Here is a 16,881-nt window from a genome sequence, read left to right as displayed (position 1 = left end):
CCCAAAGGCAAAGTGCTCATGTACAAGCTGTTCATGTTTGATCATAAAGAAAAGGAGGTATGGAGAAGCTAGAAGAAATCATTCTCTTCCTAAAAGTGCTTCGTATTGATTATTTTCTTTTTACATTTTCCTCCCATTCTGACAGAAAAATCTGTATTGGACTGATCATTTTCCTCTTCTCCCGTTTTTACTTCAGTGTGTTTAGAATTTTTTTTTTCAATTACTACCTTAGAGTTTTAAGATCCATGAAGTTTGTAGTGAAAACTGAAGTTAGAATCTTTTTTTAAAATTGAATTTAAAGCCACCCAAATTAACATTATAATGGATTTTAGTACTCAATCCTATATATACTTACACAAAAAAACAGCAATTTCTTTGCCCATGTATTGCATTTTATAAAACTTGACGACGACGTTACAAGAATGTAAAATTACAGGTCAATTTCTTTCATAAACAGAGATAAAAACAAAACCTAAACAACGTATGAGCAAAAACAAATCCAGTATTGCATATGAAGAATAATAGTGGTTTATTCCAGAAATCTGTTAGATTTAAAAATGGAAATAAATCAATGTATTCCAAGAACAGAATAAAAATGACGTGTGATTATCTTAATAATTACAGAGACCATATATGTTGAAATTCAACTTTCCACTCAGTACAAAAACTGACATCAAATTAATAGAAGAGAATTTCCTAAATTTGATTCCATATATCAACAAAGAAAAATCTCCACCAAATACCATGCTTAATGGTAAAATGTTGAGGGAACAGTTCTGAGCTTTCTGAGATGCTCTTCCCAGGTTATAATCCTCAAATTTGGCTCGAATAAAATTTTCCAATTCTTTCTTTAAAAAAAAAAAAAGGAAAAATGTTGACAGCTACCCCTCACCCATCTCAAGATCTGTAATTAATCTGTCAAGGATGTTCAGTCACCACTGGGTTACTCAACTCCAGCACTGAGTAAATGTTCAACAGGAAAGGAGTGAGAACACAGGAAAATCGGAGGTAAGAAAGGAGAAACTGAGATGCAGAAGAGCCTTGGAGTAGAGGGTACGGCTCAGATGGTGGGAACAGCAGAAAGTTCAAGAGCTTGGGTGACGCAGGGTCATCGGGACTGCACAGTTGCAAGGATTAAAATACGGACAAAGGGTGGTAGGAAAGTAATACTTAGAGAAGGTGTAGATGGGGAAGCCGTGGTTGGTGACATTGTAAAAGGAGACCGTGCCAGCCTCATAGTCTAAGAACACCCCAATTCGGCGAGGGGGCACCATCATGGAGAGGAGCAAGGAGGTGGACGATTCCTCGTAGGCTCTGTATTCGTGCTTATGATGTAACCCAATCACCCAGTATCCACTTTGAGGCTGGTATCGGGAGTAAACATTCCGATTGTTCGCAAACTGGTTGAAAGAGAACGTAGGTCCCATTGAATCACTGCACACCCCCAAGATCCAGTCAGTCTTCTTGGCCACGTCCACCTCCCAGTAATGCTTTCCTGAGGAGAAGTGCCGAGAGCCCAGGACACCACAGCCATAATGCTCTTCCAGATGAGACCCAGACAGCTGAGTGCCCACAAATCTCACCTGTCTCCGGTTCTTAGACAGGACGAGATTTAAATTAGCCGTGTGTGGATTCAGAGTCACGTCCACTGTGGGAGAAGGTACAGCATCAGCAGATGAGAATGGGTATGTGGGTCTTATGACTCTGAGAAGAGGAAGCGCAGGATAGGGGTGGGAGGAACTGGAGCAGGTGGTGGGGGGCTGGGGGGAAACAGCAATACCTCATACCTGAGAGTGTGTGTGGGTATGTCTGGCAAGGATAAGAACATGTCAGCTCAAAGAGGCCACAGTTTCTACTCACCCCAGTAGCTCTGGACATCTGTCAGCTCTGCAATGATAAAGAGTCAATCACATTATATAGAACCATCAGTCTCAGGTCTGCTGTCTCTCCGTTACCTGGCTGAGAGGTGTGGCAGGGAATTCTATAAGGATGTGCACTGGCCATTTCATTCCCCCTTCAGTACGACCTGCATCTTCTTCAGCACATTGTGTCCCTCCCTCTCTGATCTCTCTCTCCGACACTATTCCCAAATACCAACCATACCCTTCATTCTTTTCATTTCCTATACTACCATGATCCCTCATCCAAACGCTGTTCCCTGAAACTCCTCACCTCTAAACACTCGCAGCATCTTTTTCAGATCTGGGGCTCGAAACATACTCTGCAGCTTGGTGGGGAGAGCTTCTGGCTTCTTCAGGGTCCAGAACTCACTCCTAGAGAGAACAGACACTATGAATCTTCAACACTGTAAACCTTGGGTGTCTCTAGCACCTGTCTCCTTCATCTCCCAGGCCCATTGGTGAACTTCAACACTCTTTCTTGAAGAAAATTAGCATCATTCTGCAAAGACCTCTGGCATAGGAGCCAGAAGAACTGGACTAAAAACTAGCTTCTCACCATCTGTGTACACACTGATAAGATTTTCATTCTATTTTTATTGGCCGTGTAGTATCTCTCTCTCTCTCTCTCTCTCTGTATATATATATATATATACCACATCTTCTTTATCTATTCATCTGTTGAGGGACACTTAGGTCACTTCCACATCTTGGCTATCATAAATAGTGCTGCGATGAATACTGGGGTGAATATATCTTTTGTACAGAACAGGGAATATAGCCAATATTTTATAATAACTTTAAATGGAGTATAATCTATAAAAGTATTGAATCACTATGTTGTACACCTGAAACTAATATACTCTTGCAAATCAACTATATACACATCAATTTAAAAAAAAGTTAATAGGATTTATCCCTCAAAGCCCCATTTTTGTTTCTTTGTTTGGTTTGTTGTTGTTTTGTAAAATACAATAGTTTTCCCTTCTTTCTCTGCATCCTAGAGACTGTATAATATTAAATAAAATAATGGCTGGGAAATCCTTTGCTACCTCTAAAAAAGATACAAAATACTTAAAATGTCAGCGCCCTCTTAGAGGGTCTACGGGTATCTGTGTTGACAGGCAGGACATCAGGACCTGCTGCTAGGGCTTTCAGAGTATCAGGTGAAGGGCTCCCTTAGAAGAGTCTGTGATTTAGGTCTCAAGGTCTTGCAGAGGCCTAGGGAGAAAGACCTTCAGAACAGCCTCTTAGGATTCTGAGTCTCTGGGAACGTTATGCCAGTTGGAGAAAGGAAACGTCCTCACCTCCAAACTGAGAATAAAGACTTCCGAAGGGACAACAGGCTCCATAGGTCATGTGTTCGTGAGGCACTTCAAGGTACCCGGTATGTGGGCTACTTTAGGGGTCACCTTGATGAATGAAATTCTAGAGTAGGTGATAGAGAAGAGAACATGTTTTTGTTCCAGGGCCAAAGCCACTCTTTTCAAGACCTCAGGTCTATGTTTTTACTGGAACTGAGAAAAATGGAAGTCTGAGAACTAGGTAGCAAGGCATGGCCTGTTCCAAAGCCAAGGGGGAAAGGGAAATTTAAGCAGCTGTCCCAAGAGCTGATTTCTGGACCTTGGAAAAAAAGCAAATGGGAAATTTCCCTCTGATAAAGTATGTGGGCAAAGAAAATCCTTGTGTATTTTGAGGTAGCTATGAACTACTAGAATCAGGACTGGAACAGAGGTTTGTGGAAAAGGAGTTCCATCACGAGGTACGTGGGGAGTCAGTGATACGGTAATCCTTGATTCTTAAGAACACTACTGTCCCAATTTGTGACCTTCTGCCACTCAAATTCTCCTACCATAGAAACCAAGTCATTCCCTTTACTTTGGGGGACCCCAAATTCTCATGAAAAGCAACTCAAGACACCACAGTCCTAAATCTTCCCTGCTTTGTGATTTTTGTTTTCCTTTCCCACTGACCACAAGATAACTCTATGGGTACAGGAGTCTTTTGTCAACCCAAGGGAACCACGTCATGTTCTACACATACCTTTTCGCGACATCACTCACATCCTAGGAAAGAAAGAGACAGGTTAAGTCAAGGGTAATAGGCCTTGTCCTCTCCTACAGCCTCATCCATGTCTCTCATCCCATTCCCACCACCCCATGATGATAGAGATAGAGATGATCCAATATGGAGGCCAAAAAGTAGAGATAAGAACTCAAAGCAGACTCTCGCTGAGACCCTATGTAGGGATGTCAGGAAATGATTCAATTCATTCATTAGTACCTTTATTTTTACAACAGAGTGTGTGTGTGTGTGTGTGTGTGTGTGTGTGTGTGTGGTGTTATATATGTACCTCATCTTTTATTTGCCAGGCACTGTGCCTGCTTCTAGATGCTCTCACATGACTAAGTCCTAATTTCTGTCCTCGAGATGCTCACATTCTGGTTGCTGAGGACACAAGGGCCATAAATGTGGTTGTTTCTCAAATTCCACCTCTCCTAACCCTCTGTGCTACCTTTGCTGACTTTGCATATTCTTCTTGATTTCAACACACACATGTGTTGATGATTCCTAAATCTGTACTTCTGCTTACATCTCTTTTATATACCCCAGCACATAAGCCACGGGCACCACAAATTCAAGATATCTGAAAGAAAACTTACCTTTCCTGCAATCATGAGGTCTCTTCTGTTATCTTCCATCTTCCTCAATGATCCCAGCATCCAGTCACCAAATGTAGACAAAGTACTGTCCTAAAAACTACCTGCCATCCTATCTTAGACCAAGCCAGTGCATTTCACACCCTTACTGCACTTTACCATCATCACTGCCACTGCCCGCCTCATTTGAGTAGAATTGTCTCATGGCCTCTGAATTGGTCTTCCTAACTTCTGCTCTATACACCTCAATGCAGCAGAAGAAAAGGCCAATGGTTTGATCTATGTAACACAGGAATAACTATTTTCATGGTATTGGAGCTATTTTTGGTTGTATTTGACAAAAACACAACTCAAACTGGCTTGCATATGTAAAGTGGTAGAGGTGGATCCAGGATTGTATCAACCTTAAGGCGTACTTGTAATAAGGAACTCAAATGATCAAATCAGGGTGACACTTCATGCCTCTTCCTCTTAGCTTTATTCTCAGGGTTCACATTTTGAAACTTGAAAGCTGCAGGCTTGCATCCAGCTGTCAAATCTTAATGGTAACAATGTCAAACAGATATGGAAAAGAGAAGGAGGAAGTGTCTGTGATGGGCAAGTTCTGGAAAAACTGACTGTGAGATAACACTCTAGTTAAAATGACCATTGGGCAGTCATACTAACTAGTGGGTAGAAGAGTCTAGACAGGTGCCTGGACTAGGTATTATATAAATTGATGATCCATTTGCACTTATGAAGCAATTTTTCCAGTTTGAAGAGACTTGTAAAGGGGCTAGAACAAGTGGGGGAAGGAGCAAGCATTAGGGCAACCCAACATCAAAGATGAAGAAAAAAGCAAGAAGAATAAACTGAAGATGTGAAACCAGAAGCAGTGAATGAGGAAAAGCTCCAACAGGTGGAAAATAACTACCCCATGACCCCAATACTAGGGCCCAAGCATAAGTAAAGAAATTATTATTCCACCAGGAAAGGGAGCAAGCGGAAAGCAAGAAAGCAAACAGAAAATAAGGAAGAGCCTGAGAATGTCACAAGGTACATCCTGCTTCAACTTAATAGTCACACTATTCACTCTATGAAGCCAACAGCTGCTCAGATTTCAACCTCAGTTCAAATCTCTCCATCAAATCTCTTTGGATTTGACAGCTTGCACCCTCCCAATCCACATACACACACAGACCAGAGCTCATTGTTTGTGCCTCAAAAGTCCTGTTCAAACTTCTATTACAACATGTTCAATGATTCTGCCCTAGAGAAGAAAGTGAAGCAAAGAAGGGCTGGTAATTACATAAAAAATCTCTAAGTACTTGAGTTTGGTATGTGTTTGTCTGTGACTAAGCTGAGTGAAAAGAACCTGACCAATCCCAACACGGCATCAGAGACAACAGGTACCTAATGGCCAGTGATTCTCAACAGGGGGAGGGAGGATAAGTTCTCCCCAGGGTCATTTGGCAATGTCTGGAGGGTTTTTCTGTTGTCACAGCTAGTGGGATGCTACTGGCATCTAGAGGGTAGAGGCCAGGGGTGCTGCTAAACATCCTACAATGCACAGGGCAGCCCCTCACAGCAAAGAATTTTCTAGCCCAAAAGGTCAATAGTACCAAGATTAAGAAATGCTGCAGTAAAACATCACTCGATCTTTTACCTCGTGTCAAATGAACTTTTGGACTATCCTTTATACATAAGAAATAAAAATGAGACATTCTTTTAGCATTTGTACTTTTAATTATCCTATGCTTTATCCATGAACTTTGAACTGTTTAATAGGGAAGAGGCACTACAGGGTCAAAGGAAATTTTTTTCTTTCCCCCACCAAGATAAGGAGTCCCACATCAGAAGGGAAGGAAAGTTAGTCTCTCTTTGCCTTGACTGTCAGACCTCGGGCTCCTTTGCGATTCCTACCTGCAGCAGCTCCGTTGTTGATCCCTGACACCGGCGCTCCAGGTCTGAGATGAGCTCTCTCAGGGACTGGCTCTGCTGCATCAGCTCACCCTCGGCTTCTGCTATGATGTTCAGCCCCTTCCTCTCCTCCTCCTCCAGCTTCTTCAGCTGCCGCTTCTCCTCTCTGTCCAGGATGCTCCTCAACTGATCAAACTGCTTCTGGATCCTGTGTCTCTCAGGTTCCATCTGACTCTTCAGGAACATGGAAGAGAAAGAGGCTGCTAGTCTGTTGAGCTGAGGGTCTCCTGTATCAGGGGTTGGGGAGGCAGGCTCTGCACTGCTTTCCTGGAGGGTCTCACTGAGGGGGGGAATGAGCAAATGGGGGAGTAAGTCCTGCAGAACCTGCCCTTTTCTCCTATTCTCCCTTCAGCTCTTCTCAGACCATTGGCCCCAGGCTGTCTTATCTAGGCTTCTGAGATAGAGACTTTGATTCCTAGGTGAGATTTAGATTCCAAGCAGCCTCTCTGGCCTCTCAGGACTCACCATCAGCCTCCCCTTCCAGTTTTCAATATTGAGATCGGCCTGTGCCTGACCTATTTTTCCAACTTTCAGAGCTCGAAACTATAGAACAAGGTCCAGAATCAGGAATTAAGGGCTGCCAATGGCCATGGTTCCTCTCCCATGATTGTCTTCAAAAACCTAGATTCCCTTTGATATGTTCATTTTCTAACTTCCCCTTCTCTCTCCCTGGCTCTGCACCAAGAACAATGCCCTTGTTTGGAAGGGTTGCAGTGAAGGACGAGGCAAAGGAAAGCTCTTCTAGCTAAATCAGGGGACAGACAGAACTAGGTCCCCTTTGCCCTCGGCTCCCATGCCCTGCCCTGATCCCCGTCCCAGGACACCTTCAGAAGAATCTCTCTTACCTTCCAGGATGCCCTCTTCTCTCTGATAACAGCTGTTAGTTTCTCAGCTTCCTGCTGCTCTTGCCTCAGCTTCTTCAGAGACTCCTGGAACTTCTCCTGGAAGAAACACATCAAGTCAAGCAGGATCAAGTGTCAAATTGTTTCCGTGCGGAGACATGGAATGAACGGGGGAGAGATTATTATGCTGACCTCAGGAGATGCCTGTCTTGGAATGAAAAACTGAGAAGGTCAAAGTTATCTTTTATAAACAGGGGATAGAAACCACTGGGAATAGGCTGATTCTCTTTTCTCCAGGGGAAAGAAGCTGACCATGAACCACTTTTAAGTCCTTTACTCTCACTGCCAACATATCCCCTGAACTCAACCTGCCCCGCCCCCTACTGGCCCCGAGCAGCATCCTCTACTCATGCAGAGCCAATCATGAGCAGCGAGAAAGAGCTAAAGTCTCTGCTCTTGGCCAGAGGGGCTTTTTCTAGGTTCATCCTCTACATAAATAGGCGGACTACAAAGAAATTAGATTAGAGCACAAAGAAAAGTTAATAATCTACCAAGGAGTCTGTTCCCACCTGCCTTCCCTCCACCTGGGCTCCCACCTGGTACTCCTGGGCAACCTCCTCCATGAGGAACGTGTGGTGACCACGGTGCTCCTGGGACCTCTCGCACAGCCAGCAAATGAGCTTCCCATCCTCCTTACAGAAGAGCTGGAGTTTCTCTCCATGGTGCGCACAAAGAATCACCTTCAGCTGCTTCCCCAAGCCCAACACCACCTCTCTGAGCCTCTCCGCTATGTTGGCCAGGTGCCGATTGGGCCGCAGGTTCCCAGGCTGGTAGCTGGTCTGGCACACAGGACAGCTGCTCTCTTCTTCTTGGCCAATACCCAACTCCTTGCTATTCCCTGTGATGCAGGCTTGGCAGAAGCTGTGTCCACAGTCTATGCTCAGGGGTTCTGTCAGGAGGTCCAGGCAGATGGGGCAGGTCACTTCATCCTGGATGTCCACCAGGACTGCTGAAGTCATTGTAGCCACTCTCCTGGCTCCTGCCTGCCCAGCCCTGACTTCTAAGGTTTTTCTTGTGTATAGAATCCTGGGTAGATGGCCAAAAAAAAAGGGTTCAGGGTAAGAAATGAGGCAGACAAAGGCAGTCTGACTGTTCTGGATAAACAGGTCAAGCACCTGGGGTAACAAGAGTTTCTCATTCTAACTTCAAACATGTTCTTTGCCCCTGCTCACATTAGACAGCAATTTGCAATCTCATTAGAGCAATGATCACAGTCTCCTTTTACTCCTACTGGATGAAGGGACAATGATGTGCTGGAGAGAAGTGGCCTTGGGTAGGCCACTGTCTGTCTAACCTTTTCTCAGCCCACCAAAACACAGCCTCAATGTTCAAAGCACCAGAACATGTTGCTGCCTCAGGATTTTTGCACTTGCTGTTCCTGCTGCAAGGAAGCCCCTTCACCCTGGTATCTGCATGACTCTCTGACTTCATTCAACTCTCTCTTTACATGTTTTATCAGAAGAGTTTGCCCTGTCAAGCCTAGCTAAGGCATGGCCACCCACACCATCACTCTCAATATACTTACCTGCTTGATTTTCCTTCTTATCACCACCTAATATGGATCTTTAATTGTCTGAATCCTCCCACTGGAACATAGGCTCCATGAGATCAGAGACTGCTTTTGTTCATTATTGAACTAGCTCAGTGTCCAACACACAGGTCCTCAACTTTTGATGAAGAAAACTCTAGAATCTCCTCATCCCTCCATAGATGATTAGACCTTTCTCATGAGCTCCTTCGCCTCTCTTTCACATGGTGCTGGCACTGCTCTCCAGGATCTAATCTCCAAGATCAAAAGTATCATTTAGTGTGACGACACGTCTACCTTCTAACAGCTCTTTACAGAGCCCTTTCATCTCTCATGGTCACCTTCCCAAAAAGACCCAAAGAAACAAAAATGACCACAATAAGCTGATGTTATATCTTCACAATTAACACTTGTATAACCAGTTGTGATTTAGAAATCATATTCCCCTGTTTTCTTTATCTCTCATAGGAAAACTCTGAATAAATAAGAGTATTTTTAGCCTCTTGATAAAGAAATAGAGACAGTAAATGACTTTATAAAATCACACATCTTATAAAATCATAGATGTGTTCTAATAAGAACCTGCTGTATAAAAAAATAAATAAAATAAAATTCAAAAATTCAAAAAAAAAAAATGCTTCGAGGTAGGGTTAGTATACCCATTTTACAGGTAAAGAAACCTGGACATGGAGGTTGAATCAGCTCTCCTGTGAACTGAGAGCGAAAGGGGTGGCCCAAAGAAAACCAAGAGACTTGTGAGAAGAGAAGGCACAGTGGGCAGGTGAAACAATGGATGTTTACTATGTCTACTAGTTGTCCCTCAGCTACCGCCCCTGATTCATTCTGTCTGGTATTATGGTTAGATGTTTTCATGTGTATCTACCCTCGGATTGAGAGCCCCTGAGAACTATGTATCTGGACTATGTATCTGTTATCACTGTATCTCCTGGAGGACCCAGGACAATCCTCCGAATATAGTATATGCTCAATAAATGTTTCTTGACATTATTGTTTCATTAAACTAGTTTAAACCAGAAAAAAAATAAATAAATAAACGTAGAGTTGGCAAAACCTATCATGTCCAGAGTCCTAGTTCAACGCTCTGTCCTCAAACCTCATAACTTTAACCAAAGACAGTGGTGAAGGTGGTCAAAGTCAGGCACAGACCTGGTGCTTTGGGAGAAGAGATTTCACCAGGCCTGTCCAAAACTCTGATGGGAGTCTTAAGGTGCCCGTGTTGGGGGGAGAGAGGGGACAGGTGGGAGAGTCGAGGCCACAGATGTTCCAGCGAGAGTTCACAGAAAAAAGACCTGAGGCAGAGGTATGCAGGTGGAATGGTTGGGACAAAGAGGTCTTATAGCATTTGGGGAAAGTGTTTCAGAATCGCTAATAGGAGAAAAGTATAAAAATGGAGGAAAAAGAGGAATGAAGTATCAATACATGTTATAACAAGATTGAGCCTTGAAAACATTATGCTAAGTGAGTGAAGTCAGATACAAAAGATTACACACTGTATAACTCCATTTACAGGAAATATCTAGAGAAGGCAAACCTATAGACATGGAAAGTAGGTTGTCAAGAGTTGGTGGGAGAGAGAAAGGGAAATAACTGCTAATGAGTCTGGGGTCTCTTTTGGGGGTGATGAAAATATTCTGGAATTAGATAGTGGTGCTAGTTGAAAAACTTTGTGATTTTTCCCAAAAAATGAATTGTATACCTTTAAAGGATGAATTTTATGGTCTGTGAACTATATCTTAATTTAAAAAAAAATTGTATGAGAGGAAAATAAGAGGGAGAGGCTATCTTGTGACTTCTGGTTCAGAGCTGTCCCAACCCCACAGCTTTTACACAAGGCATGCTGTGGGAGAGGATCTAAGAGTCAAGCACAGTGTATAGCTGGTATGGGGAGATAACAGTGAATGAAATATATACTCTACGAGGAGGTGTACCATTCAGACTTCGAGCAAGAAACACATCCATTTTTGAACACATAGCAAAGACAATCATCATTAATGCAAGCAAGTATATATGCATGCAGGTATTTGTTTCAAGCAACAGTGGAAGGTAGAAAATAATCAGAGACCATCTTCTGATCGCTTTTATGTGAGGCAATGGTTGAACTCTTTACAGGTAGTATATTGATATAATCCAATCCCACAATAACTCTATCAGATATGTTTAATAACACCTATTTTACAAATGTGAAAAGTGAACTTCTTAAAAAGGTATTCAATTACCAAAGGTCTCACAATGAATAAGTGACAAAGTAAAGGTTATAATCTAGTTTTATGCAAATTCAAACCTCAGGTTGTTGTCTGGTCCTTAAAGGAAGAGAATGTTTCCTTTATGCCCCCCACAGCACCTGCAAGGGTGCTCAGGTCACAAAGTGGCTCAGCTTCTTTCTACCCACCTCCTGACTGGTGCTTGTCTCATTTTTTGGGCTGCACTGATTCAGCATAATAGTCCCCTTCTTCCTGGCATTTGAAGGCATGCTACAGCTCTTCCTAAGCTATGTGTAGGCTCCTTCTCCAGCCCTGTTCTGCTTCATTCCTGGTGGCACATCCCCAGGACTCAGGCTGCTTCCCTTGCCCTGGCAGGGTGAGGTGAGAAGAGAAGGCACTGACACTGGAGTAACACAGACACAGGTCTGAATCCTGAATTTATCTGTCTCTAGTTCTGGAACACTGGGGTAATTCCTGATCTGAGATGTGGTTTAATGTTTTGTGTATTGCTGATAACAAGTCCTCCCTTATAGCACGCTTGTGATAAATTATCTGAGCCAATGTGTAGAAAAGTCTCAATAAAAACTAGTTGTCACTACATTTATACTGTCATTGCTCTCCAATCCTTCAGTGCTCTGCCCTCTTACCATGAGGAGAAGAGCCTCTTCAGTATTTTTACCAGAAATAGGGATAGAGCAGAGTCTGGTGGATGAATAGCTCTATATAAATATCTGTATAAGAATGAATGCATCACTTTCTAACCCGCTTTCATATCTTCTTCCTTGTTCTGGACCTAGGAGAAAAATCCACTACCTCAATTCGTAACAAGATTTAATAAGATGGCATTTAAGGACAATGTGAGAACGCTGGACCTCACCCAGTAGTTTGTGTGCCTGGCATAAATAAGGGTCAGTTAAGAAAGCTAGTAGCTTCTCTGACAAGACAACTAAAGATGCTGGAACTAACCCTAACTTTATTTTTTGTCTGGGCTGAATTAATATGTATGTCCCCACTGAAAAACATCTTATTCTCATCCTTGAAAGTTTTCAGTCATTAAATTATATTACGGTTGTCTTAAATCACATAATTTTTTTCTGAATTTTATTTTATTTATTTACTTTTTATACAGCAGGTTCTTATTAGTTATCTATTTTATACAGATTAGTGTATACACGTCAATCTTAAATCACATAATTTTTTAAAGACATTTAAGATTACTTATTTATTTATTTTTACTATTCCAGAATTGAATCACTCATTGGAAGCCATATGCTCTGTTTGCCTAGCTGGAGTCTAGTTTGGGCCACCAAAGAAGAGCCAGCTGACAAATGCACTGCCTAGTTGGAGGCACACTACCCCTGATCCCAGTTGTGACCCTTGTGTACAGCATAGGCCACAGGGTGACTGAGAGCAGATATAATTCCATAGTGTTTCTTTGTCTGGCCCCCCTGCAAAGGCAGATGTACACTGATGTACAGTTTGGTCAGTGTGGGCATAATTAAAGAACACAAGGTCTGTCAGCTAGGCAGCAGTAGGGAAGGGATGGGGTTAAACGAAGGTGTGCTTTGTTTTGCAGAAACTAACCACTAAGTTGCATAAAGTTCCAAACACCAGATGTTTCAAAAAGGTTACAGTGCATTCCAATCAACAAGCTATCACAGTATAAGCAAACAACCAAGCACCTGCTTGCTTGCAGTTTTTGGCAACCTAGAGAAACCCGTACTACATGGAAGATCATGCCTGCCCCAGCATGAACACGCATGTACCCCAGACATAAAACTTCCCTGATCCAGCTGTTCGGAAAGACAGTACTTTGAGAGCTATCTCCCTGTCTCCTTACTGGTCACAAGTAAGAAATGCTTCTACTTTAATCAAAAGTACTTGGTGTATCCATTGGCTATGCACCCCAAGTGACGGACCATTGAGTCTAGTAACAGGTCCTGTAGCTGTCACCAATTTTCCCCTCCTGAGTGCATGGTAGGATAAAAAATATCAAATTGCCTCCCAGTAACAAGAAGCCCTTACAGGAGAAAGGGCCTGAGAAAGTGTCCCAGACTAAGAAAACAGTCTGTGAGATACAGCACAGATGAGCAGGGTGAGTACAGGGCGTTGCTGGGGATCGAGTGAGCTGAAAACATGACCTCAATGAATATTACCAACCAAGAAAATGGATGTACTGATATATACAACAAAATAAATCTCAAAAGCACTATGCAAAGTGAAAGAAGCTAGACAGCAAGGATAAGTTGCTGCATGATTCCATTTATATGAAATACTAAAAAAGACAAAACACTACTATTTGAGATCAGATTAGTGGATACCAGGGCCCAGGGCTGTGAGAAGGGGATGAATTGCAAAGGGACACAAAAAAAATTGGGGGGTGACGGAAATCCCCTATATATATCATGATTGTGCTGTTTGGACAACTATATACAAGTCAAAACTCACGGAATTGTATGCTTAAAATTGCTAACTTATTAAGTGTAAATGATAACTCATTAGAGCTAACAAAAACAAAATAGAAGAAATGCAATGGGAAAAACTGAGGCTTGGTTTTTTGATCTTCTAAGCACAAGTAATAACTGTTGTCAAATATGGTAGCCACAGGTGGCTACTGAGCACTTGAAATGTGGCTAGTTGGAAATGAGATGTTTTAAGTATAAAACACACACCAGATTTCAAAGATTTGGTAAGAAAAAAAAATCTAAAACATTTCATTAACGGATTTTTTACATTGATTACATGTTCTAAATATATTTTGGAAGCATGGAGTTAAATATATTAAAATCAATTTCATCTGTTTCTTCTAACATTTTAATAAGGCCAATAGAAAAATTTAAATTATATATGTGGCTCTATTATATTTCTCTATTACTTTTCCATCTAATGCTCTGCTTGAGATATTCAAGGCAGAGAAAGAATCTTGAACAGAAAAGATTATGTAAGAGTTGATGTCTCTTTTTAAAGAGTATAATGTTAAGGCTGGGAAAAGGAAGGAGGGGAACAGAGTCAGCTAACATTCAGTTAGAGAGGGTTTGCGTAGCCCTGCCCACATGCCAGCAGGGGCTTGACCACTAGCTACTCCTGATCGCAGCCCAGAGGACACAAGAAAAGCCAACAGAGTCCCTGACTAAGGACACATCTCAAGGGCAATGTGGGTGGCAGAAAGATAAGTCTGGCTGTGTGAGGAGTGCAGATACCAGACCTTAAGGGGAAGAACCTTGAAGATAAAATTAGCAAATGAAAGAGGCCAAATTCACGACTAGGGCCAGTTAAATCAGAAGCAGATGCCAGAAAAAGGCCGTGTGGTCTGCTAACTAGCCTCACTGGCATCCAGTGGAGCTCTTTATGCAGAATATCTAGGTCTCACCGAGACCAATTCAGTATCTGCGCTTTAATAAGATCTCAGGTAATTCGTATGCACATTAAGGCCTCAGAAGCATTGCCTTAAATACAGGAGCCTTCTTCCCAGGTAAATGCAATTTAGGGTGCAAAATAGAAAAGGGGGAGGGTGGGTGGGGAAGGTCAAAGAATGGACTGATATGTAGATCTGAAGCATCTTTTAGAATGAAAGCTCACAATTCGATATTGAAAGGGCGTTCAGAATAACACTAGTCCAGGCTGGGGCTCAGAATGAAAGTTAGAAATAAGATGGGTGGGACTGCCCCCGAGCTGGGAGTTCTAGTGAAAACAGGGTAAAAATCTAAACACGTGGCAACTACACTCATAAATGAGTTGAGATTGTGCTGAGGAAATAATTTTTTTTTACCCTTTTGCAGGAAGCACTCGATAAATATTTGAATTGGAACATAATTTACATTTTTTTTAAACTTCAAAAAATCACTACCTCATGCATTCAAAACTTATAATGATTTAATAACTTTCCAAATTCTTAAAATATTGTCCTGCACAGGTTTTCTTCTCCCTGAGTGTTAGATAATCCATGAACTGAGTGTCTTTTTTTAGGTTAGATAATAAAATTCTAATCATTTTTTTCTGCATTTGTGATACTCCACTTGTAATTCCTAATCGTTTAAACCCTGCTGTATTTTAACTTGTTGAGATGTCAGAAGGAGTCATAGTCTCCTTTATCATAGTGCATTTGTACATATTTTATTCCCTACTCTATTCTTTCAAAAATTGTTTTGATTTTGCATTTTTTAAGGTAGGCATTGAGTTTGTCCATAATAATGACTTAATAATTTGAGTATTTACTACTTTTTCAGGCACTCTCCTGTGTGTTTAAACTTCTGCCTTACTTAAGCCTCACCAAAACGCTATAATATAAATATTACTCTGTCCATTTTATAGATGGAAGAAACTGAAGCTCAAAGAGCTCAAACAACAGGTGCGGGGTACGCAGCCAGCGTCTAAGTGTCAGAGGCAGAGTTGGAACCCAGGCACTCTGTTCGCAGCACCCACGCTCCTAACCACACATCTCTGTCTTCATTGATAGATTAAATGTTGTTCCTAATCTCGCTGAGCTCATTCGCAGTGAGGATGAAAAGATAAATTATCTGTATCATGAGCTCCTAAAGGGAAGGGACCCCATTTCTTTTACCGCCCTGTCACTTCAAGTGACAGTAAGTGGCCCAGCCACAGATGGCATACATCTCCAGGTGACCGGCACACGGAGGCTCCAGATGTGAGGCTCCATGTGGTCAAAGCTCCTCTGAGCAAACCAAGGAGTTTTACATAGATTCTGAGCAACTGAGAGCGCTCACTCCTTTGGTCTTTTTTCTTGCACTCAACCGCGCACGGCCCTGCTACCTAAGGTGAAACGCAGGGCTCTCGGGCCAGCCCGGCCTTTGCACAGACTGAATGCGGAAGGCTCATCTCCCAGCTCCCTCTGGGAGGAGTCAGGGCCTCCTGGGGCGGGGTGGGGTGGGGGTGGGGGGGCGGTAGGATAAACGGTGCTCACTTCCTGGAGCAGAAAGGCTGGAGATGGGGGGAAGGGCTGCTGACCTCTGGATCCACACCAGCCGCAGGGTCTGCCATCATTCCCTATCAAAACTTTCAGAGCTGCCTCCCCTACATCCTTCAGCTTCCAGAATCAGGGTTTCATTATCACTATCTTTACACAGGCTACTCCCAGCTCCAAAGGTGCCTCTTCCGTACTCTCTTCCTGAACTTGAGTCAACTCAAAACTGCAGAGGTCTCCCTCACCCTGCCTCCACCCGCGAACCTCCCAACCAACCTGTAGGGCGCGTCAACCTCTGAGTACTAGTGGGGACAGCGGTGGCTGGCCAGAAAACGGGTTTGCTCACCAACCTGAAATCTGTATCTTGGATCAGAGCCGAGGATTTACAGCTGCCGCAGCCTCCACCAAAGCAGAAAGGCGCAGGGGGAAAGGGGCGGGGCGAGGGGGGAGGAGATGCTGCTGATTTGTCCAGCGCGGCGTTAGGTCCTGCACTCCAGGGCCCCGTCCAGGGGCAAGAGAGCTGTGCCGCTTACCTGATGAGCTGAAAATTCTGAGGCCTTGGAGAACACCTGAAGGCTAGGGGTGGCACTTGTAAATTGTCTTCACTTTAGCTTTCCGACCTCATGTCAGTGTTAATAACACTGAGAATACACCTGTACCCCATATTAAAATATCAATGAAAATGTCTGAATAAAAAATATCTAAAGTTACATGAGTAAGGAAAAATAACCACTTGGTATTATAATGGCATGTTTTGCAAAAAGATCATTAAAAGTTATCAATTTAAAATT

General features: G+C 42.7%; 1 protein-coding gene across 2 annotated transcripts; it reads right to left on the bottom strand.

Moving 5' to 3' along the window:
• Positions 1-711: 711 nt before the first annotated feature.
• LOC133099334 (tripartite motif-containing protein 6-like) lies at positions 712-16,501 on the bottom strand. Of its 2 annotated transcripts, none has more exons than XM_061202923.1 (8): positions 16,441-16,501; positions 7,956-8,445; positions 7,363-7,458; positions 6,461-6,691; positions 3,942-3,964; positions 2,173-2,273; positions 1,861-1,887; positions 712-1,648 (listed from the first exon to the last, which is right to left on the bottom strand). In XM_061202923.1, exons 2-8 carry the CDS (start codon positions 8,376-8,378, stop codon positions 1,086-1,088), a joined length of 1,464 nt encoding a protein of 487 aa, XP_061058906.1. In that variant the 5' UTR covers positions 8,379-8,445; positions 16,441-16,501; the 3' UTR covers positions 712-1,085. The 2 variants fall into 2 exon arrangements, with proteins under 2 accessions (XP_061058906.1, XP_061058905.1); XM_061202922.1 differs by having other exon boundaries at positions 16,437-16,442.
• Positions 16,502-16,881: the final 380 nt, after the last annotated feature.

Source organism: Eubalaena glacialis, chromosome 10 (genome assembly GCF_028564815.1).
Source record: "Eubalaena glacialis isolate mEubGla1 chromosome 10, mEubGla1.1.hap2.+ XY, whole genome shotgun sequence".
Lineage (NCBI taxonomy): Eukaryota > Metazoa > Chordata > Mammalia > Artiodactyla > Balaenidae > Eubalaena > Eubalaena glacialis.
The sequence above is the reverse complement of the archived record's forward strand: the minus strand, read 5'-3'. Positions and strand labels throughout refer to the sequence as shown.